Here is a 24,792-nt window from a genome sequence, read left to right on the forward strand (position 1 = left end):
CTATTACTTTAACCCCTATTTGATTGTCTTTCTTTCTTTCTTTCTTTCTTTCTTTCTTTCTTTCTTTCTTTCTTTCTTTCTTTCTTTCTTTCTTTCTTTCTTTCTTTCTTTCTTTCTTTGTCAATTCTTTGCCCTCTTATTTCTTTTTCTCGTCGGAGGGGGTTGTCTTGACCTAATCTTGGCCTGCCGTCTCCTTCAACCATGCCAAGATCTGCCCAATCAAATGCCCAAGTTTCATTTCCCCTTCCAGCTGTTAGTCACACAGTCTGAAAAGTCCAGGTGGCAAAACTCAGACATGCTTGCAAACATGAGTGTGCTCTCACAAATACATAAACACACATTTCTTCATGGTTTTTTACCATTACTTTCCCTTATCTCTCTCATTTCTGATAAAAAGCCCCAAACAACCACTTTTTTGATAAAGTTTTTATGGGCGCTTTTTTGCGTTGCCACTCCATCTTTTAAAGAACCTCTGTGGTTGACTTTTTTGACAGTTTTTCTGTTTTCAGGGAGCGAGAAAAGCAACGGTCCCTTTCCAAGGCTTTGCGTATGTCGTTCTTTTTTTTAACCTGTTGGCCTTGCTGGAGGTCTGCTGATATCTTTACCTCCTCATTGGGTGTGCTTTTGAAATTTCACCACACTCCTGATCCCAGTAGTGGATCTGAAATGTTTGGGGATTCCTTATTGCCATTACAATATCTTTTATCTTTGTAACGTTGAAAACTAAACCATGATTTGATTCCTATTATTACAGCATCTTATTTTTCAGAAATAGTATTTGTGGAAGGATTTCTCCACATATTGCTCAGTTGTTTTGTTTCTGTTTTGCTTGCATTATATTTTTGTAGGTTTTATATCTTTTTTTTTGTTTGCTTCCCATTTCTGAATCGGGAAACTGACCTTCATTTTTGTCAGATTCCGGCTGACAGTGGTAGACACTGGCAAATTTCTCCCAGTAGATTTAAGTCCCTTTTCATCCCCTATTCAACTTGTTTTTGCAAGAACTCCTTCAGATTTTCTCTTTATGCAGTTCTTAACATTTTCATATTGTCTGTATTGCTGTGTATTTATGGACTCTGCCTAATTATCTGTTGTTTTTCCACTTTTATGTAATTGTTCTTACAACCTCCTTGTATTTCTGTGACTTTTTTTCTCCATTCTGTTCTCTACTTCTCTCTCTATCCCACCGTCCATCTAGGTGCCCTCCAGATAGAGATGAGTGAGGAGTCAGACCAGGGGAAATATGAGTGTGTTGCCACCAACAGCGATGGGACACGTTATTCCACCCCAGCTAACCTTTATGTCAGAGGTAAGAGTGGAAAGGAAACAAGTCTGCCCTGAATTTAAGGATTCACATTGATGAGGGATGAGTGGATTGGGACTTAGAAGCTTTTCAAATAGATATCATGGAATGTGCCTCTATCTTTTTCATGTGATATGACACTACTAAGCCTGCTGCATGATATAATTCTTTGCTGTAGAATCATAAAACAGGATGTTTAGAAAAGATGAGCTTCTTTACATGAGTTGAGGCAAGCCTGTGTTTCACTCAGGCTATTAATCTCTCTGCCCTCCTCTCTTAGCCTTTAGACCTCAGAGAATAAAAAAAACCAAATCATTGTCTGTTTAAGACTTGTGTTTCTCCACAAATCTGACAGGCATTCTGCCTCCTCAGGCGCTCTCTCCATCAAACCCACACACACACACACACACACACACACACACAGAGAGAGAGAGAGACAGCCAAATTCATACTCACCAAATGTTTAAATCTTAGAGACATTTTCATTCCCATGACTTTCTCAGCTGTTGCTTGCCCACCCAGAAACCAACCAATAGTAAAGGTTTAAAACACCATGCCAAGCTTTTCTGACCCCGGCATTACTCATATAAGAAACAAACATACGTGACTAAATACACATACACATTATCCACCATGACCTATACACCTACATACAGTATATACATACATACATACATACATACATACATACATACATACATACATACATACATACATACATACATACATACACACACACACACGCACGCACGCACGCACGCACGCACGCACACACACACACAAACACACACACACAAGTGGTCATACATACATACATAAGCTTATGCTCATACATACAGGGAAACACATGAGCATTGCAGAGTCAGTGATATGCATCTAAAAGGGCTCACAAAGACACTAAATTCTTTCAGTGGTGCTCAGTGAGTGTTTGACAGGCAGTCTATGGAGACAGCCAGCAGTGGAGGTAGCAACACACGGCCTGAACGGCCTCTATTTTCTCCCTCTGCTCTCTTTACTTCTTGCTCTCTTCGATTCTCTTCCTTCTTACTGTTGCAACCCTACTGTGCTACTTTGTCTAACTTGTTTTCTCTGTGTGTCTTGTCTCCTCTCTGGTGTTTTCCATTTTCCTCTCTTTTCTCTCCTTGTCCTTCTCCTCCTCCCGCTGTGCTCCTATCTCCCTCGGCAGAGCTGCGAGAAGGTTGGTACAGTGAAATTTGTGTGGTTGACTCTTCAGTTTCTCCAGAATATTTTCTTTACTTCTATTAAACTGCCATTCGTGTTGGTGTGAGGTGCTGAAAGTTTACACCTGCCTATACAGTTTACTCTTGAGACGCTCTGTACTCTATGTTCTTCTCTTTTTGATGTTTTTGTGAGTGCATATACAGTATGTTTGGTGAGAGTTCTTTTGTGAGTGTGTGTTGTAATTCAGTTCATAAAATATTTAATGAACACACCTAAAGTCACCATGAATAAAACATTTTAATAACACATGGAGACGTAGCAGACTGTTTGAAAGCTCGCAGTCTTGTTTGAATGTCGTAAACCTTCATCTCCATGTAACAGAAATAAAATTATCATTACTGTAGGACTGCATTTTACCAAGCAACAACTCTTGACTTCCTGCTCTCATTGCTCTGTGGTCCAGTGCGTCGTGTCCCTCCTCGCTTCTCCATCCCTCCAGCTGACAGCGAGATCATGCCGGGGGGTAACGTCAACATCACCTGTGTGGCAGTGGGCTCCCCTATGCCGTATGTGAAGTGGATGCTTGGAGCAGAAGATCTGACGCCTGAAGATGACATGCCCATTGGCCGCAACGTCTTGGAGCTGACTGACGTCCGGCAGTCCAACAATTACACATGTGTGGCCATGTCAACACTCGGCGTGATAGAGGCTGTAGCTCAGATTATTGTGAAAGGTGAGCTGATCAGCATCTGTCTGAAGACACTTCTGGGTGAGAAGATAGAGCGTGTGACTAACATGTTTTAGAAATGTTTAGAGTTTACCCTGGACTTTATTTTACCTTTTTTATCTGATTTTAAAAATCAAAATCTCTTTCTCTCTGTATCTCTCTCTCTCTCTCTTACTCTCTTTCCCTCTATCTCTATCTATCATTCTTTCTTTTTCTAAGCTTTGCCAAGGGCCCCTGGTATCCCTGTTGTGACAGAGAGAACCGCAACAAGCATCACACTCACCTGGGATTCTGGAAACCCTGAGCCTGTGTCTTACTATGTCATACAGGTGTGAGACAAAGATTAAGGCTTTTGAGTGCATGCAAAGTGATTGTATTAGATAGCTCAATGGAAATCAGGGCCTCAAACAAAGAGATACTGGTCTTTTGTGAAAATCAGCAAATTGTTCAGATACAAATTTGGTGAATCTTCTCTGACGTTTGGCATCATTCAGTTTGTCCACATTAACTCAAATTTAATCGGGTAACTGAAAACATATCTTTGTGTATGTGAAATATAGCTTAAGTTATAGATCAGAAATTTTTTCCTCTCTTCTATCAAGCACCGTGCCAAAGGATCAGACGACCCCTACAAAGAGATTGATGGCATAGCCACAACACGCTACAGTGTGGGTGGCCTTAGCCCGTACTCACACTACGACTTCCGAGTGGCAGCAGTGAACACCATCGGTCAAGGCCCCTCCAGTGATGTGGTGGAGGCTCGCACAGCTGAGCAAGCCCCCTCCTCACCTCCTCGACAGGTTTGGATTTGGAGTTGGGAAACATTTGGAGAATTTTATTTGTTTACAGATGTCTCAATAAAAATGTAAAATTCAGAGATGAAATTTGACTGCATGAAAACCCTACTGAATTTAGTGCTTCACTGTAATGCCCCTTTGTATTGTGACTGCTTATTATACATTATGATTAGCTGCTTGCTACTCAGAGTGACGTGTAAATTGTATTTTATCCCTATTAAGTTTTCTTGAATGTTCTCATTTTTTGTCCTGCAGGTCAGAGGTCGTATGCTAAGCACCACAACAGCAATCATTCACTGGGACGAGCCAGAGGAGCCAAATGGACAGGTGGTGGGATACAGAGTCTACTACACTTCAGACAGCATGCTGCCAGTCAACCAGGTCTGTGCCTGTATGAACTTGGTTTTGCTGGATTTAGTTGTTGAGAGGATAACTTGTCTGCATGCATTTAATTAATGAGTGCATCTGTGTGTTTTCTCCCATTCATTCATTGGGTCTGTGCTTGTGTTATGAAGTGGGAGAAGCAGATGGTGCGCAGTGCCAACTTCATCACTATCCAGGGTTTGATTCCTAACAAGACCTATTATATCAGAGTCCTGGCCTTCACCTCAGTAGGAGACGGACCCCTGTCCCAAGACTTGCAAATTATTGCCAAGACTGGAGGTAAGAAACCAGGGGGATGTTGGGTTTTGTAGTGGGCAATTTTTTATGTTTGTTTGTTGGTGTCACCACAGAAAATAACTTCATTAAAAACAAAATATCCTTACTTGGCTTTACTAATTCTGTTTTTCATCTATGTTGTAGTTCCATCCCAACCTTCAGAATTTAACGGTGAGGCCAAGTCTGAAACCAGCATCTTGCTGTCGTGGGTGGCGCCACCACAAGGTGGTCCTGACAACCAGATCACAGGATATGAACTGGTCTACAGACGAGCCGATGACACAGAGGAGGTTAGGGTTCCTGACTGACAGGGTTGTTTTCCTTGAGTAATTACTTTATGAATGCATAGTAATAAATCAAATGATAGAAGTATAATTAGATGGATGATTGAACAAAGATCTCAATATTTAAATCTAATGATCTTGAACAACATTGAGTAAAGTGTGTTTTCTTTTGTTTATCTCTCCAATTTCTTCATGTCCTTTCAGAAGAAAGTGAGCTTTGAGCCTACCTCCTCCTACCTGTTGAAGAACCTGAAGCCTTTCTCATCCTATACATTCCAACTGGCTGCCAAGAGCAAGCATGGAATTGGAGCATATACTAATGAGGTGTCCATTGACACGCCACAAACGCGTACGTGGAACCACAAACTCATGTTGTCTGTGAACATGTGTGAGTGTATGTGCCTGAGGGAGAATGAAAGCAAGACACTTCTCCATGTTGATATCGCAAAAAGGAGAATTTACACAAAAACTGAATAGTAAAGACATGAAATATCTTAATCTCCATTCTCCATCTCAAAATTGGCACTTGTTTTTCATTTTCAAAAAGAAACTGTCATGAATCCTGATCTTAACTGACCTCAGATTTGATATATATTGGCAAATAACACTTTCGTGATACTTCGTATTTTTTAACAAATATAAGAAGTTAAAATCAACATGTGGAATTACAGCAGTTAAGTAACTTAATTTGTTGATGCTACATCTGAGGTCTGAGAGAATCATTAAAGACAAGGTAAGAAACCAGAGATTTGTAGATTGAGATGAACTCATGATGGATCAGAGTCTCAGGTACGCTGAGAGAACAAGTAAGTTATGGGCAAGTACTGTATGTTTGTGTGTTAAAACTCTAGTCAATGTTTTTGTGTTGCATCTCTTTTAAAACACTCACTCTTTTTCATGAATCAAGCATTTCGACCAAACAGAAGTTGATGTCATTACTTAGTATCTCTGTTTAGTCATCTTGCGTTCTAGTCATAAGATCATTTCTTGTAAGAACTTCTGTTCTCTTGTGTTTTGTTTTCATTTTATGTTTCTTTGTCTTTTGTTCTCTGTCTCTCATCTGCTCAATTTCATCCCCATTACTTCACGGCATTTCCTAATTTTTTCACCTCTCCACCCACCAATGACAACTTGCACACACATAAAATAAATAAATAACATCCAAACAACCCCCACTGTGCTTCCTAAAAACTGGCCAATCAGTTCCTTCAGCACCTCCCCAGGACATCACATGCACCAGTCCCAGTTCTACCAGCATCTTGGTAAGTTGGGCTCCACCTCCCCTGGAGTTTCAGAACGGCATCATTGCAGGATATTCCATTCAATACTCCACAACCGGGGACACCAAGACAACAAAAAGAATTGATGGAATTCCTCTGGAAAGTTCTCCATACCTCCTGGAGAACCTAGAGAAATGGACTGAGTATGGCATAACTGTACGGGCGCTGACAGAAGCGGGGGATGGACCAGAAAGTTTACAGCTTCTTATCCGCACTGAGGAAGATGGTACGTTCCCCAACAAACCCTTTGCCTGATTTAGGGTGGTCCACCCAACTAACAATGGCTACCTCACTAACTAGCACCAATGAGCTCAAAGCACCCAAAAACTAACATGTCTTCCACAGACCGCTAAAGGCATTTTGTCTGTCTGTGAGCTACATTCTAATGAGATGGCGCATTTATAAACCTCTGTCAACCCTCCAGTTTTGAAACCTCTCCTTTATTCCTTCATAACTACCAAACACGTCCAGCATCTGGGAATCTCCACCTGCTACCTGCTCCTCTCCACCTGCTACTCCCACACCACATCTCTCTTATCAACAAGAAGCTTTTTGTCCCCCATTTTTATCCTCTTTTTATTCCAGCACTGTTTTTTCCACTCTTTCCACTTTGTTATACAATTTTCCATTTTTGTGGGGGGGCTTATGCATTCTCCACTAATAATCCCAAAATAAACCTTTTGGCTCGAGCAGTATCTTGGCCTTTCCAAACTTTTTCCTCTCTTAACTGTCTTCCCCACCAACTCCTTTACAATTATTGAGCAATATCTTAAATGTTTTCAAGCTAATTTCACCCAATGTAATTAATTGTTACTCAATAATTTTTAATATTGTGAACAGTATTTTTGAGATTCATGCTTGGTACCCAATACCCAATATTTCCCACATCTTCACTAAGAATTTTCTTTCAGCTTTTTGTAGTGCTTATGCACATTCCAGATAGCAAGAGGTGGCTGGAGGTTTTATTCTCTCCCTAGACATATTTTTCTTTTTTTGGGAAAAGTGTATCTTTGGCAGCAAGAAAGAGGTTTTTCTTGATAACAGTATTTTCTCTCTGACTGCCAGCCACTGTTTATCTGCTCATGGCAACAAATCGTTTTCTATCTGCCATTCTTATCTTCCTCTACATTTGCTTTTTATCCTCCACTGCTTTTTCTCCATTACTTTTTTGACTTTTCCCAGACATCAAACCTGTTTTTAACTTTTTAAGGGAGTGTATTTTTCCTTTTTTTTTTCTGATTGAGTATTTTTCCACCTCTGAAACAATACCTTTTTGATGAAAAAAATTGTTTCACTAAAGTGAAGGCCTTTTCTTGAGAAGTTTGAATGCCCGTCATCTGTGACTTTTGACCTCTATCCCAAAATGCATTTGTAGTTCCGAGTGGTCCTCCACGAGGGGTTGAGGTGGAGACTGTGAACGCCTCAGCCATTTTGGTGAAATGGCGAGCGCCAGCACCTGAGTGGCAGCATGGTCAGATCCGCGGCTACCAAATCCATTATGTGAAGATGAACTATGGAGAACCTCATGGTCAGCCCATCATCAAGGACATTCTCCTAGAGGACTCACAGGTAATAGACTCTATCAATCCTTATGGAAAAATGAACTTTGACAGGAACCGTATTAGTACAAAATAATAAAACTCCTAGTAAGTGACCAACCAACCAACCAATAATTCATATTCATGAAGAGTGTAGATTGTAAGTCAAACCAAAATTTCAAACAGCCACTAGTTTGTTTTCCTCATGCCAACAACCCACCTGCTGACCTATAGATGACAGAAATCAGGGGTAGTTTGCTAGATGCCGAAATATAAATTGCTTAAGTAACATTAACGGTCATAATTATTCACAGTGGAAAAGCTGTTGATGCTGAGCTTTGATTGCTGTATTTTTTATTTTATTTTAATCATTATATTCACTGACTTGTTAGTTCACTACCTCTTTCTTACATTGTGAGTGATGAAAACTGCCTTTGTCTTCATATTTAGGAAGCATCATGCAAACTACAAATGTGCAATCAGAATGAATAAAATTTTATTTTGTCTGCTTGAGTGGCAGTAATTTACTTACAAATTACAACCTGAGCCACGTGACCGCACTCTTAGCTTGTTTCTATCCAAAGGTCACAAAGTCTGCTTCCCAGTACAGTATATCCCACTAAATAAAACTAAATAAGTGTTTTCTACCTTTAGATGCTAAGCTAGGCTAATCAACTACAGGGTGGAAATTTCATATTTAATTGGCAGACTTGAGAATGGTATTAATCTATATTTTTCCTAACAAAAAAACCCCAACATTTTCTCAAATAAAGTTACAGTATTATTTCAAAATAATGGATCTGACTATGATTGGGTTGAACAGGGTGATGTTATTATGAAGATTAATAATTTTTTAAAGGATAAATATGAACCTAAATACATTCATACCTTCCAGTTACTGTTTGATGCATCAGTGTAGAATTAAGAAGATATCTTAATTGTTTTTTTTCTCCTTCTTTCCACCATTCAGGAATATGATGACTTAACAGAACATGTGAGTAAATTATTTTTGTTTTGTATCATTTAATAGTAATAACCAGGGGTGCACATACTGTAAGTGGTGCACAGAGTAAATGATGCATGACATCAAGAAGAACAACTGCTTTCACATTACACCATTGTAATTACAGTATTGTATCTCTGTCTATCAAAGGAGAGCTAAATTTATTAAGTTGTCAACTGAACAATGCTTGAAATATTAGTTCTAGTTCTTTTTTAAAACTAGTTTACAATGGGGTCAAATTGTGTGCGGTGGTGGTGACCAGAGATTCAGAATATTGCAGTGTCTGCATCGAGCAAAGAGACTGTTAAAAATATGAACACTGTTACCTGTCATGTAAAGTCAAGTGGCCACAAATAACAAGTTACTTAGTTATCATGCAGCGCCATCAAGAGCTGTTTTGAGAACCAGACCAACCAATTTATGTGCAGCCCTGATAATAACAAGAAAGACGCTAGATGAGTCATACTTGCTCTCCTTAACCACAACAAGGTCCTAAAACTGAGTGAGAAACATGTGCCACGTGTCCTGTGATGCCAGCTCATGTAGACAGACATGGTATAAGACACCTATCAAATGCCTTTTACATCACATGCCTGTACCTTTTACATTAAAGACACTCTCCAATTAGGATGTTTTTCAACAAGTCCAGCAATTTCCCATCTTTTCCTCTGCCTATCAATACCACTCATGTGCACATGCATGTTTCTGCTGCACCTTCAGCCCCACCACCCCAACATCCACCCAGTCACTCCAGTTGTGAGGATTACAGTGTTCCTTTCATCACTCCTCTATACAGCAATTTAAAAATATCTATGAGGGGTGTTTAGGTCAAAACCCAGAGGCAAAACTCAAATATGTAATGTTGCTCCTGTACAGTAGTAATTTTTAAAGCAGGTGTTGTTATTAGAGTTTGAAGGAGTATAATTTTTCAGCAAATGAATGATATTTTGAGCACTGCTCACGTGTTTGATATAACAGTGATTACGTTTTAAAAGAAATGGTCTCCTGACCCAACAGAAAAATATTATTGGTGCAGACGGCACACAAAATTTTACCTTTGGTCTCTAGGTTTGTACCTCTTTGAAAAGTTGTGATCTATTTGTCTCCAGTTCTGTTTAAGTCCTGCGTATTGTCCTAAGGTCATACATAAATGGTTACCTTTTGCAGCTAATAGTGTGTTTTCTGTTTTCTTTATGTTGCAGGAGTTGGTAATTGGAGACCTGATGGCGGATACATCCTACTCTGTATCAGTGGGGGCTTACACTGCCAAGGGTGACGGTGCTCGCAGCAAACCTGTTACAGTCTGTTCCGCTTTACCATGTAAGTGGGACTCTTACAGAAAGACACAGAGTCACAACATCACACATAACAACACATAGCTGCATTTTAATGCTCTTTGAGAGTACACTAACGATCATTAGTGGCCATTAAGTACTTGAATTGTTTTTGGGCACACTTTGTCACACTTTGCCATGGCAGTAAGAAGCTAAAATTTGCTTCCTCATTAATCATATTTTAAGGTATTGCTTAAGGCACTGAATAATGTGCTTGTAATTATTCTCTAATTATTCTTTCATCATTCTACGTTTGTCTTGCTTCACTATTTCCTTCTCTTTAGTGCCTGAGAAGCCCAAGCTGATGGTGAGCGCCAGTGATTCAGGCACTGCACTGCTTCAGTGGTACCCATCACCCGAACCACCCACTCCGCTCTTGGGGTACCGCCTCACCTTCGGCCGCATTGATGTACTTCCTTTTACTGTGGTGGAGTTTCCAGCCAAGGAGAACCGCTACACTGCCCCAGACATCCACAAGGGAGCCAACTATGTGTTCAGACTTTCTGCCCGTAACAAAATGGGCTATGGAGAGGAAGCTGTAAAAGAAGTGACAACTCCAGAAGATATCCCAAATGGATACCCAGAGAATGTAATTTCGGAAGAGGCTTCTGCTAATTCCCTCCAACTGGCATGGAAGTCAGTCCCACTAATTGAACAAAATGGAAAAATTGTGAAGTACTCAGTGCTGTACAAGGATATAAACAGTCGTGGGAATGCCTCAGAAGTTGTGGTAGCTGCCCCAGGGTCAAGTGTTTTGTTGGAGGGTCTGAGTGCTGATACTGTGTATGATGTCAGGTTGTGTGCATTCACAGCTGTTGGCCCTGGGCCGTATAGCCCCAGTGTCCACTTTAGGACACAACAATTTGACCAAGGTAGGGGACACACTTACTTCCTAACAACCCATCTTCATTGCTCAGAATGCAACACACACATGCCAACAGCACATATGTGCAGAAATAATGCTAATAAACCCCACATACACAGATTTTACATCTGGCGACAGCATCCTAAGTGTCCTTTTTCGTTGTCTTGTCACTGTAGTCTTAGACCAAACATCTCTTTCCCAAAAAAAGGTAAGATTCATGAGTGTGACTGTACAGTCACATTTGCTTTGTGTTGAACAGAGCAGGTAGTTCTCTTAATTCTGGTTTCGGAGAGTGGCATGCAGGTAAGGGTTTTGCTTTAGCAGAGAGATTAAATAAGACTGGAATCCTATTAATTTTTATCGGTTGTGTTTTTGTTTTTCTTCCTTAGTTTTTGCAACAAACTTCAGAGTAAAGGCTGCCATGAAGAACTCCGTCCTGCTCTCATGGGAGATTCGAGACAAGAACCCTGTCCAGCCATTCACCGTTAGTATATTTTAATTTATCCTTTGCTTTATGTTAAATTTGAGTAAAAATCTTATTCAAATAGGCCAGCTGTTGAATATTGTTTAAACAAAACATAACACTGGCATTCAAATAGAAAAGTCATCAGTTTCTAATGGTACTACTATTTATCTTCACATTGTGAGTTTATGTGATTTATTATATTATGAAAACATCACCCTCTCTTGGGTCTGGCCTTGGCGTGGCGAGGGGGTTATTTGTTCCAGTGACCCTGGAGAGCGATACCGTCGGGAGCTTGGGTCACCCATGGCGGGCTGGTCTCCGGGATAGGTTCCAGACAAACAAAGACCCCAGTGTGTCGCCACGCTGTGAGGTGGCAGCCCCACCAGCCAACTACCCTGCAGAGGGCTAACAACCCACCCAGGAGAAACCGCTTTGTTACGAAACTGACCAGAAAAAGAAGCCGGACTGACCAACACGATAATGGACCCCAGCCTGCCCCCGACCAACGAATACAGATCAACCTTCTTCATAAGACCCATGTCTCCACATGGAATGTCCAGACCCTCCTTTGCCTGGGAGCTGCCACTCTGCTGTCCCGAGAGCTCAGCCGCTATAACATCACTTTGGCAGGACTCTGTGAAGTACAATGGCAAGGCAATGGCGAAACAACAGCAGATGAACCTGCTGCATCTGGAGCAGCCCCAAGAGATGGACAGGCCTCTGTGGCGTTGCACTTGCTTTCCCAAAGGCCCTCCATAGGTGCCTCATCAGCTGAACTCCTATGAGTGACAGACTGTTGTTGGACCACTTTCTCCACCAACACGGCAAGATGGCAGTCATTGTTGCCTTGGCTCCCACCGATGTCACTGATGCGAAGGATGCATTCTTTGACCAATTCCATCAGGCTGTTGGCCAAGCCCCACCACACGACACCACCATTATTCTCACTTACGCAAATGCCACTCATTCCAGCAGTCATCGATTCACAGGCTCACCTGTCGGCACAACCATTGCTTGACAGGCTTACAAATGACCACGGACACAACGTTCTCCTTCTCTGCCACTACAACAACCTCTGCGTCGCTGTCACCTGGCTTCACCGGAAACTGATCCATCACTGGACATGGTACAGCTCAGATGGCAGAAACAGGAAAGTGTTGGACCACATCTTCATCTCCCAACACATGGCAGTTTTTCACTAACTGCCATGTGTACAGAGGAGCAGAGCTTGGCAACACTGACCACCGCCTGCTGGCAGCCCAGCTTAAGTTAAAGCTGCAAGCCTACCAGCACATCACGACTCGACCTCGCCTGGACTCCTGTCTACTCAGTGATCCAAACATCACCACTGATTTTGGTTGCTCCATCCGCCGCACCTTTAATGCCCTGGCCACTGACAAGGTGTCGAACTAGCAGACCCTCAAGGATAGTGTCATCCAGTCAGCTCATAATGTCCTTGGATGCTCCCAATCCCTAAAAGCCTTGGATATCGGAGAGGACACTCCATATCATCGACCACCGGCGCCAGGTCAAGCTCCAAGGCGACCTGACCGAGTACCAGAAACTGAACCACATTCACAATGTGGCCATAGCTGAGGAGAGAGAGAAGTTCTGGCAAGCAGAAGCTGAACATCTGGAGTCCGCAGCCAATACCAACACATGAGCTGTGTCTTCACTCTACTGCGCCAAGCCCGCAATGGCCCATGCATCAAGACGGGACAGGGCAGCCCTGGTGAAAGACTCTGATTGCAACATCATAACAACTGAAGCAAACTGCATTCTCTCTGGAAACCACTCTGCTAGCATCAGACCTCATCAGATCTCAAGACAAAGCTCCGAATTTACAACTCTGCCAGGTTTTACAACGTCACACTGACTGATTATATTATCAGAATCAGAATCCTTTTTTGATCCCTGAGGAAAAAAATATTTTTGTTACAACTGCTCTGTTTCAAAACATAAGGCCAAGGTCAGAATAAGAATAAGGAAGTAAGGATTACTAAAAAAGAGCAAATTAAATTATAAATAAGATAATAAATAGAATAATATAAATATATGTACAGATATGCAGATTTACTGTCTGTTTCATTCCTCATCACTGCTTGACAGTCAAAGTGAGGCATTGTACAGTTTGATGGCCACAGACGGAAAATTTCTTTTCACATTCTGTAGTATATTTAGGAAAGGTCATTGTGCTACTGATCATACTCATTTCTCCCATCATTGGTCTGTTCAGTGGGTGGTACTCACTGTCCAAGATGGCCATTAATTTGAACAATGTCGTCCTATCCAACACTGTAGTGAGTGAGTCTAACTTCACTCCATCAATGTCACCAGCCCTGCGGATCAGTCTGTCCAGTCTCTTGGCGTCCAACACCCTCAGATCACTGCTCCAGCACATCACAGCATAGAGTAAAGCACCAGCCACCACAGACTTATAGAACATCATCAGCATGGTGTGCGGACATTGAAAGACCGCAGCCTCCTCGGGAAAGAGAGACGACTTTGACCCTTCTTGTAGAGGTCGCCCGTGTGCCTCCCTCAGTCTAGCTTATTGTCAAGGTGGACCCCCAAGTACTTGTAGTCCTCAACAATGTCTACATTGACCCCTTGAATGTAGACTGGGGTTACCTGTCCCTTCATCCTCCTCAAGTTCACTACCAGTTCCTTCATCTTTGCCAAGTTGAGTTTTAGGTAGTTTTCCCCATTCCACGTGTCAAATTTGTCCACAGCAGTCCTGTACTCAGTCTCTTCACCATTGCTGATACATCCAACCACTGCTGTGTCATTTGAAAACTTCTGGAGGTGACAAGTGTCTGCGTGGTAGTTTAAGTCCGTGGCGTAAAGGGTAAACAGAAAGGGAGGGAAACCAGTCCCTTGTGGGGCCCCAATGTTGCTGAAAACCTTATTCTTAAATTTTGTACTATTATTATGATATTATATGCAGTTGTTTGTTGCTGTTGGTTGTTTTTGTTGTTGTTGTTGCAGCTGCTGCTGCCTCTGTTGCTACATTACGCAAAACCATGGAGATTTAGGATCTAATTAACAATCAAATTTAACAAAGAAATGTTTTTTGTGTGTTTATTGAAACAACAAAAGACCTTAGGCTCTATTTCAGAACTTATGTTTGCACTTTCTGATGTAAGTATGCTTGTGGAATGCTCAAACTATGACGCTCCTTGTGTCCAGATCTTGTATGGAAAGGGCCAGTCTGTGGAAGTGGATGGAAAGCAGACTCAGAAGCTGATCACTGGTTTGGAGCCAGACACCCAATACTCATTTCTGCTTACCAATCGGGCCAACAGTGCTGGGGGTCTGCAGCACCGTGTCACTGCCACCACTGCCCCAGACATCCTGAAGACCAAGCCCACGGTGATAGGAAAGACCAATGCAGATGGCATGGTGACTGTGCAGCTACCAACTGTGCAGACCACAGCAAAAGTCAGGTAGTGATATTTAATTAAAGAGTTAAGTTCAGTGGAGAGGAAAAAAAAGTCTGGTGTAAAGTATGAACTTCATGCAGTACTGACTGTTGTTATTAATTGCATGCCAACAGGCCCCTAGTGTGTTGTGTTTGTTCAGGGGCCTGTATACAGTGTTTGTGTGTGCTCTAACTAAAACATATATATATATCTATATATATATTTATATATGCATGTACAAGTGTAGTGTAAACACAATTTCCCCATTGTGTGGATAATAAAGTGACTTAATCTTAATTTATTTTTAACAACCTATGCAGAATTGCTCCAATTAAGCTATTTTGAAATTAATTGCTCTACAGACCTGTGTAATTTCGTCTAATTTCTTTTCTCTCCTACTGCAGTTTTTTATTATTTAGCGTATCAGAAGGGATGTTGAGTTGGCAGCAAAATAAGAATGAGAGCTCCCACAACAGGCCAATTAAAGCACAAATCTGATAATTGCATCTGCTTTTATAACCAACGGTACAAGAATGGATACCAAGTTGTCACAGTCATTCAGCTTTAAAGCACAAGCTGATTTAGTCCATTGCTTCTCAGTTGTGCTCAGAGACAATTTCCTGATGTTTGTTCCTGTCACATTACAACCATTTCAGAGTTTGTCTTATTCTTTTGTTTGCTCATCAGTCATGAGTAACTTTAGTCTCCTAATAACAGATTGGTGCACAAACTCTAATTGATGTTCAAATTAGGTAACATTTCTTCTGCATTGATCAAAGTGTCTGTTTTCTAAAAAGAAATGCCAGATATAAGCACATATCATTTGTCATGTTTTGTCTTGCTTGTTATTCAAGTTATGACAATTTATCAGTGTCTCATGTTGGGCATAAATAATGCAATGTTTCTACTTTGTCACGTGCCATAGCGGTGTATTGGTATATTAAATCTGAGCTAGGAGTACTGGAATGAGTCATTTATTAGGAACCACTGACTGATGCATCTGTGCCTTCTTTGCTGTCTACATCTGACAGATTCTCCTTCTCCTCTGATTGTGTTTGTTTGCTTTTTTCCCATGGCATTCAGACATTACATTTACACAAAAAAAAGACAGTAGTGTCACAGCTGCTGCAGTTATGTGCCATAGAAATGATACATTACCCCATGAAGATGAACACAAAAGCAGAAGTGTGACATTTAGAAAATATCCTCTGTCACATTCTGCCAAAAATCTAGTTAGACGATCAACATCACTCGAAATCGCTTGGAAATATGGAGGTTTCAACAACAGCCCGTTTCAACAACAGGATTTTCTGAACACCTGAAGCAGTAAAACAGGAACCCTTAAAGAGTCACAAAGTCCATTTAAAGCATCATTTTTGCTTAATATAATAACAATGCAGCTGAGCCCTTAAGCTTTTCCCACTTGCTTTCAGTCTTTATGCTAAACTTGACTACGTGCTTATGGCTAAACAAGGGTGTTTCTTCTGGAGCCGAAATAGCCATTGAAAAGGGTGTGAGTTCATCTTGTGATTCTTCAGTGCATGCTGTGTTACAGGGGTTACTACGTGGTGGTGGTCCCATTGAGAAAACAAAGAGGAGGAAAGTTCTTGAATCCCTGGGAGGAGCCCGACCAAATGAACCTGGATGAGGTGAGTCACATATGAAATGGGAGATTAAAATAATTAATAGTTTAATTATAGTCTTAATAAACCATCATAATGTAATACTGATGTTGAGAGAAATGATGTTAATACTTGGGGTGATGGTCATTATCATTTTTAATTGCAAGAGTGGATCCTTACAAACTTATAAAATTATTATTTCCATCTATATTATTAAATGATCAGATAGATCATAGTTTTTCTCAGTTACAGAACAGTCATGCATGGTTAAGCATATAAATCAGTTTTCACTTCCACTGCCTCTAAGCAGGGTTGTGTCATTATTTTAAGGACATAATGATTTTTGCCGGCATTGGGTTGCTTGTCTGTTGGCGGGATTCCTCAAAAAGTTGTGACTCAATTTGAATATCTATATTTATTTTTTAGAGGTAGGGTTTGTCCTACTTTTGAATCCCAAATGATGCGTTGCCATTGTTAGATGAGGTGAACTTCATTTTTCTTACTTTTATGTAATGACAATGTCTTCTTCTTCAACCAAACTAACAATTATGCCAATGTGATTCCAAGTTCTAGGGGTTTGTTCATGCTCACAGACTCATCTGATGAGGGTGAATCTAATCAGACTATTGCTTTTACGTGTAATGATATGATGAGAAAACTGAAAAAAATCTGCACAGTGGACCAATCATCCGCAGGGCAGATCGATGGCGTCGGGTTGGGTTAAAGTGACGACAGGAGTCATAACGGACCAGAACCGGGCGGCAAAGCTGGCAGTGAAAGAGCCGGAGCTTCTGTAGGAGGTGGAGCATTGCCAGCTGGATCTGATGGGGCTTAACCCCATGCACAACTCAGTTCTGGATCCTACCTCGTGGATAGGGGGTGGAACTTGTTTTACTCTGGAGTTGCGTGAGGTGCAAGGTAGGTGTGGGGATATTCACGAGCTGTGGGCCGCTGTGTTGGAGTTTACCCCAGTGGATGAGAGGGTTGCCTCCCTACCCCTTAAGGCAGTGGGAGGGAAAACTCAGACTGTTGTTTGTGCGTATGCGCCAAATATCAGCTCAGAGTATTCGGCCTTCTTGGGGTCCCTAAATGGGGTCCTTAACGGGATGCCTGTAGAGGACTCCATTGTTCTGCTGGGTTACTTCAATGCACACCTCGGCAGTGATGGAGACACCTGGAGGGGCGTGATTGGGAGGAAAGGCCTCCCTGGTCTAAACCCGAGCAGTGTTATTGTTATTGGACTTCTGTGCTAGTCACGAACTGTTCATAACTAACATCATGTTCGAACACAAGGATGCTTATAAGTGTACCTGGTACCAGAACACCCTACGTCGGAGGTCAATGATTGATCTTGTGATCGTATCATCTGACCCCCGACCATGTGTTTTGGACACTTGAGTGATGAGAGAGGCAGAGCTGTCAACTGATCACCACCTGGTGGTGAGTTGGGTCTGTTGGCGGAGGAAACCTTTGGATAGACCTGGTTTGCCCAAACGAGTAGTGCGGGTGAACTGGGAACGTCTGGAGGGCGACTCTGTCTGTGAGGCCTTCAATTCACTCCTCCAAAAGAGCTTCTTGTGCATCCCCGTGGAGGCTGGGGGCATCGAACCTGATTGGTTGATGTTCAAAGCTTCTGTTGCTGAAGCTGAAGCTGAGAGCTGTGGTCTCAAGGTCTTGTGTGCCTCAAGGGGCAGTAACACCGTGGTGGATCCCGGTGGTCAGGGAAACAGTACAACTGAAGAAGGAGGCCTTCAGGGGCATGTTGTCCCTGGGGACTCCTGAAGCAGTCGCAGGGTACCGACAGGCCAAAAGAACTGCAGCCTTGGCTGTGATAGAGGCAAAACAGAGGGTGTGGGAGGAGTTCGGAGAGGCCATGGAGAAGGACTATCGGGCGGCATCAAAGTTGTTCTGGAGGACTGTCCGACACCTCAGGAGGGGGAAACGGGGGACCATCCTAGCTGTATATGGCAAGGATGGGACACTGTTGACCTCAACTGAGGAGGTTGTCAGTCGGTGGAAGGGACACTTTGAGGAACTCCTGAATCCAACTATCCCAACTGACCCGTCCTTTGTTGCAGAGGCAGAGGATGGAGGATGATGGGGGATTCGAGTCAATTTCTCTGGGCGAAGTCACCGAGGAAGTTAAACAACTTCACAGTGGCAAAGCCCTGGGTGTTGATGAGATTAGCCCGGAAATGCTGAAGGCTCTGGATGTTGAGGGGCTGTCATGGATGACACTCCTCTTTAACATGGCTTGGAAGTCTAGGACAGTGCCGAAACAGTGGCAGACTGGGGTGGTGGTTCCTCTTTTTAAAAATGGGGATCAGAGGGTGTGTGCCAACTACAGGGGCATCACAGTCCTCAGCCTCCCTGGGAAAGTTTACTCCAAGGTTCTGGAAAGGAGGGTCCGGCCGATTGTTGAACCTCAGATTGAGGAGGAACAATGTAGGTTCCGTCCTGGTCGTGGAACAGCGGACCAGGATCTCGCAGGGATCCTAGAAGAGGCTTGGGAGTATGCCATTCCAGTCTACATGTGTTTTGTGGACTTGGAGAAGGCGTACAATCGGGTCCCCAGGAATATACTGTGGGAGTTACTGCAGGAGTACGGGGTGAGGGGGCCTCTCCTCAGGGTCATGCAATCCCTGTATGCCCAAAGTGAGAGCTCTGTTCGGGTTCTTGACAGTAAGGCGGACTTGTTCCATGTGGCTGTTGGCCCTCGCCAGGGCTGCGCTTAGTCACCAATTCTGTTTGTGATTTTCATGGACAGGATATCGAGGCTTAGTCGTGGTGAGGAGCGTTTACAGTTTGGTGGGCTGAAGATTGCATTGCTGCTCTTTGCAGACGATGTGGTCCTGTTTGCGTCATCGGCCTGTGACCTGCAGCACTCACTGGTCCAGTTTGCAGCCAAGTGTGAAGCAGCGGGGATGAGGATTAGCACCTCCAAATCTGAGGCCATGGTCCTCAGCAGGAAGCCCATGAACTGCCTTCTCCAAGTGGAGAATGAGGTGCTTCCACAAATGAAGGAGTTTAAGTATCTTGGGGTCCTGTTCACGGGTGAGGGAACAATGGAGTGCAAGATTGGATGGAGAATTGGGACAACGGAAGCGGTATTGCAGTTGCTTTACCGCACTGTTGACACAAAGAAGGAGCTAACCCGAGAGGCAAAGCTCCCTATCTACCGTTCAGTCTTCGTTCCTACCTATGGTCATGAGCAATGGGTCATGACCGAAAGAGAGATCACGGATACAAGTGGCGGAAATGGGCTTTCTCAGGTGTCTCCTTTAGAGATAGGGAGAGAAACACTGCTATCCGCGAGGGGCTCAGAGTAGAGCCACTGCTCCTTCGTGTGGAAAGGAGTCAGCTAAGGTGGTTTGGGCATCTCGTATGGGTGCCTCTAGGGTGCCATCCTAGAAAGGTGTTCCTGGCACAACCAGCTGGGAGGAGGCCTCTGGCCAGACCTAGTACCAGGTGGAGGGATTATATCTAGACACTGGCCTGGGAACACCTTGAGATCCCCCAGTCAGAGCTGGTGGATGTGGCCGGGGAAAGGGAAGTTTGGGGCTCCCTGTTGAAGCTGCCATCCCCTGTGACCCGACTACGGGTAAGCAGTGGAAGATGGATGGATGAAAAACTGAGCTGACTATATATACAGTATACACACACACACACACACACACACACACAAATGTCCCTCTCACCCTTGTGGGGTGGTATCTGTGTGTCATCCTCAAGCTCGGGTCCTCTACCAGAGGCCTGGGAGTCTGAGGGTTCTGCGCAGTATCTTAGCTGTTCCTAGGACTGCGCTCTTCTGGACTGAGGCTTCAGATGTTGTTCCAGGAATCTGCTGGAGCCACTCTTCCAGTTTGGGGGTCACTGCCCCAAGTGTTCCTACTACCACAGGGACCACATTAACCTTGACCTTCCACATCTGTTCCAGTTGTTCTTTCAACCCTTCATACTTCTCAATCTTTTCGTGTTCCTTCTTCCTGATGTTGGCGTCAGCTGGAATCGCCACATCTATCACCACTGCTCTCTTCTGCTCTTTGTCCATCACCACTATATCCGGTTTGTTAGCCAGCAGCTGGTCTGGAAGCTGAAGTCCCACAGGATCTTAGCCGTGTCGTTCTCAACCACCTTCTGTGGTATGTCCCATTGGGATTTGGGTACTTCTAGTCCATAATGGGTACAGATGTTCCTGTACACTATCACAGCTACTTGGTTGTGCCTTTCCATGTATGCTGGCGAGCATCTTTTATATATATATATATATATATATATATATATATATATATATATATACACAGTGGTACCTCTACTTATGAAATTAATTACTTCTGGAAGAAATTTCGTAAGTAGAAAATTTCGTTAAGTAGAGACGCGTTTTCCATGCAAATGCCCTAATCTGTTCCAAGACCCCCAAAATTCAGACATAAATGTTTTATTAAAGCATAAAAATGCATCAAAACATGTAAAAATCCATGTTACAATTATTAATATTAATATTGTATCTGACAACGCATTTTTCTTGAAATGTAGCTATCCTGGCCAGTCACTACCTATTCACCCAAAAATATAATCTTACATTTCCCTCCCAAATCTTTTTGCTAAAGACTCCTTTTCATCTCCTTTAGACAGCTCTAAAAGCACATCATGCATGTTCCTTTCTGATATTATGGAGCTCACTCTCAATGGATAAATGCAGTCATGATATAGTTATGGAGTAAGACTTTTTGGATGTAGCTGATAATATTCTAAACAGCTGTATTATTCCTTCACTAGTGACTTTTTTTGTCGATTAAAAATTGTCAAAAAGTAAATGCTTTTTTCTTTCCTTTCAGCTCCTGAAGGAGATCAACAGGACAAGTGTTAGTCGTGCCCTCCGCATACGCAGACAGGCTGGCCAATCAGATCCAAGAGCCTACGTCACTGCTCACTTCAAGACCCTTCCAGTGGAGTTCACTCTAGGAGATGGACGAAACTATGGGGACTTCCGCAATCGTCCACTGCACAATGGACAGGAGTATGTTTTCTTTGTGCTTGCGCTTCTAGACCTCTCTGAAAATGTGAGTAAGAAGTTCAATCCTCTTAGTAAATGTAAACAAACATTTGGATAAAATTTGATAAAAATCACTTCCATTTTCAGACTATGTATGCCACTAGCCCTTATTCTGATCCAATGGTCTCATCGGATGTGGATCCTCAGCCAATCGTGGATGAGGAAGAGGGACTTTTGTGGGTGGTGGGGCCTGTGCTTGCTGTCATCTTCATTGTCTGCATCGTCATTGCTATTCTCCTTTTCAAGAGGTAACTAGAGTATGATGGAGCTATGAGATTGTTTGACCCGTTCCTCCCTGGTAGCCATCTTGGGCTGCTGTCTGAAATCTTAGCCATATTGGCTTAATGCACTGAGAATATATGGCTGCTGCTGTTGTAACTATCAAAAAACCCAATCATGCAGTAACAGACATAACTTTAATAATTACCAAAAGTAAATTATCATTATCCGCAATGCTTCCTATCTCTTCCAATCTCACAAGAATGCCATTGTCCCTGTCATCCAGAATTGACTCAACATCACTGACTCAATGTCAGACTCATTCTCTAACAATTTATACAACTTTTTCTGAAATCTCCAAATCATTTGTCATAAAACCTTTAAATTCTGTGCTAATATCATCTCTAGAATCCATGTTTATAGTGAAATTTTTTATTCAGAAAATGCAGTCATCATACCAATCAAAACCCATAATTTCAAGGTAGGAAGTGTACTGTAGCTTTATTGAACACTTATTTCATTGGTTGAAAATCAGGAGTTTTTCAGTATGTATTTTATGTATGCACTTGTCTTGATTAGGGTGGACAGAGCTGAGAAAGTAATAGACTGACTGATGAGAAAATGAGGACGGAAATCAAATAGACAAAAATACACTGTGTTTAACAGAGAAAAGTCATAGAAAAGGCATAATGACAGTAATCTCTTAAGCAGATGCGCACTTTCATACCAAACTTATAAAATTATATTATTATATCATTATTCTAGTATGATAATAAATTAGCAACCCAAATCAAACATGGAAAAGAGAAGATGAAAAGAATCCTATAATTCACTGTCATTGTCTTGTTTCTGTTTTCAAATTGGTAATTTCTAGAAACCATTCTGATTTCAGGAAGGAAAATGAATAATGGTGAATACAGTAGTTTAAAAACTTAACTTGACTTCTTTCTCATGCTTCATATGAACTTGCCTCCCTTTTAGCATATTTGTTTCCCCCTTATGTAGTAATATAATAAACCATACTTACAGTTCAGTTGGTTGGTAATGTGATTCCACTATGAATCAGTCATACAGGACTAGCATCTGGCGTTCTAATCACATCTGAGTTATGCTGACAGTTCACAGACATGTATCTGTGTGGTTTCTTTCCTCTGTTCTACATATAAAATTATATTCAATGAAGAAAACTAACACACCAGATGGGGAGAATAACAGTAAACTCATTAGCATTATTCATAATAATCATCTCTTCTTGTACAGCTTTGCTAGTACACACATATGACCGCTGTGAATGTGGCATTACAAAATTATCAACCTTATTTGTCACACTGATGGTGATCCATAGCCATTATTGTCATACTTGTGGCTCTGTTGACGTCTTCAGCATATTTTTCCAGTATGTTATTGTATAGTGGCGATTTAGTGGATGTAGTGGGAGATCATTTGTATGCATCATTGTCTTAAATCGAAAAGCCATTTTGTCATTTGAATTTACATTCACTGATTATGTTTGTGTGTAGGGTGGTATTTAGCATATCTAAAGCTATGATAAGAAAGTGATTAGTTTTAATGAGATGGGTAGAATGATGAGTTCAGTATTACTTTAGTCCCTCGTGGTTGTTGATTGGACACTAATGTTATTCATCTTTGTCTGTTCTTTTATCCGCTCCTCTCTGTGTTTGGATCCAGCAAACCTGACAGGTAAACAAACAACACCTATTAACATCTCATCTGTCCTACAGGTGTATTTTCCTTGCAAAGTCTTTTCAAAGAGTGCTTTGATAATAGATCCCAGTAGGATTAACTTCATAGATTTTGATGACTGTATAATAGCATGCAGTGTGATGAAGAAATTGTACACCTGATGTTGATCTAGTGCATTTCATGAAGACATAGGGCACACAGTGCGATGAGATTATAAATATCGGGAATAATGTGGCATATGCACTGTATGTTTTTCCTTTTTTGTGATTTCTTACCAAAGATCAAAAAACGTAATTACACCTTTAGAACGACAAAAATGATTGCAGATATCAGTGGTGCATCAGGGTTGTGAAAATATTAATACTTTAAAATTATTCATTGGCTAACACTGATGTCATTTTACATAACATTTAGAAAAAAAATGTACAATGCTAGGTGAAGTTAAAGTCCCTTCAATTATAGACAAGCTATTTACAAATTAGTCAGACACGCCAGGGCATTTCTCCCATTAAGAAGTGTTCTCTAGATAAAATGGCCTTCTTTGACTGTATTTGTCTCAATATAGTACAGTAGAAAAAAGCAAAGTACTGTAATAAAGCTAAATAAAAGAAGTATCAGAGAGGCCAGACTGAGATGGTTTGGACATGTCCAGAGGAGAGATAGTGATTATATTGGTAGAAGGATGCTGAGTTTTGAACTGCCAGGCAGGAGGCCTAGAGGAAGACCAAAGAGGAGGTTTATGGATGTAGTGAAAGAGGACATGAAGGTAGTTGGTGTGAGACAAGAGGATGCAGAAGACAGGGTTAGATGGAGGCAACTGATTCGCTGTGGCGACCCCTGAAGGGAAAAGCCAAAAGGAAAACAAGAAGATTCCATTTCCTGAAACGGTAGCAATACCTGCAAATGTTCAGCATTTATAATGAAGCAAAAAAGTTTAATTTTCCTGAGTGAAAGGTGACATAATCATTACATGTTGATCTTTTATTACAGGAAAAGGGCTGAGGCTGAGGGAAGGAAAGGCAGTTTCCCATGCAGCAAAGCTATGTCTTCCCACCACCCCACTGATCCGGTAGAGCTACGCAGAATCAACTTCCAGACTCCAGGTAAATTCTGCACACCTTTAGACACACAGGCATGAACAGCATGTGTAGTTCATGTAAATTTAAAAGAAATATATTAGCTGTATTTATAACTGTGATGTTGTTTCCCTTTCCAGCCTACCGTGTATCAGTGTACCGCGGTTATCAACGTTTGTCAAGTTAGTTGGTCTTAGTTTGCCATAGATCTTTTTCCTGCTGACATTGTTTTCCTTCTTAACATTTCTTTCTTT

At 41.9% G+C, this 24,792-nt stretch overlaps 1 protein-coding gene across 7 annotated transcripts in view; it reads left to right on the top strand.

The window, feature by feature from the left end:
* ptprdb (protein tyrosine phosphatase receptor type Db) overlaps positions 1 to 24,792 on the top strand; it is a 160,261-nt gene that overhangs the window by 118,591 nt on the left and 16,878 nt on the right. For 2 of the 7 annotated variants that reach the window (XM_068320868.1, XM_068320867.1), the window contains 21 exons: positions 1,199 to 1,309; positions 2,949 to 3,218; positions 3,432 to 3,541; positions 3,815 to 4,012; positions 4,265 to 4,390; positions 4,525 to 4,672; positions 4,814 to 4,959; positions 5,158 to 5,302; positions 6,157 to 6,459; positions 7,609 to 7,802; positions 8,742 to 8,765; positions 9,977 to 10,094; positions 10,393 to 10,980; positions 11,363 to 11,457; positions 14,629 to 14,885; positions 16,417 to 16,510; positions 21,322 to 21,546; positions 21,627 to 21,787; positions 23,448 to 23,459; positions 24,453 to 24,565; positions 24,679 to 24,720. In XM_068320868.1, the coding sequence (XP_068176969.1) occupies positions 1,199 to 1,309; positions 2,949 to 3,218; positions 3,432 to 3,541; positions 3,815 to 4,012; positions 4,265 to 4,390; positions 4,525 to 4,672; positions 4,814 to 4,959; positions 5,158 to 5,302; positions 6,157 to 6,459; positions 7,609 to 7,802; positions 8,742 to 8,765; positions 9,977 to 10,094; positions 10,393 to 10,980; positions 11,363 to 11,457; positions 14,629 to 14,885; positions 16,417 to 16,510; positions 21,322 to 21,546; positions 21,627 to 21,787; positions 23,448 to 23,459; positions 24,453 to 24,565; positions 24,679 to 24,720 (3,480 nt within the window). The remainder of the gene's footprint in view (positions 1 to 1,198; positions 1,310 to 2,948; positions 3,219 to 3,431; positions 3,542 to 3,814; positions 4,013 to 4,264; positions 4,391 to 4,524; positions 4,673 to 4,813; positions 4,960 to 5,157; positions 5,303 to 6,156; positions 6,460 to 7,608; positions 7,803 to 8,741; positions 8,766 to 9,976; positions 10,095 to 10,392; positions 10,981 to 11,362; positions 11,458 to 14,628; positions 14,886 to 16,416; positions 16,511 to 21,321; positions 21,547 to 21,626; positions 21,788 to 23,447; positions 23,460 to 24,452; positions 24,566 to 24,678; positions 24,721 to 24,792) is intronic. The other 5 variants (XM_068320870.1, XM_068320871.1, XM_068320874.1 and 2 more) reach the window with 5 other exon arrangements.

Source organism: Antennarius striatus, chromosome 8, assembly GCF_040054535.1.
Source record: "Antennarius striatus isolate MH-2024 chromosome 8, ASM4005453v1, whole genome shotgun sequence".
In the NCBI taxonomy this organism is placed as follows: Eukaryota; Metazoa; Chordata; class Actinopteri; order Lophiiformes; family Antennariidae; genus Antennarius; species Antennarius striatus.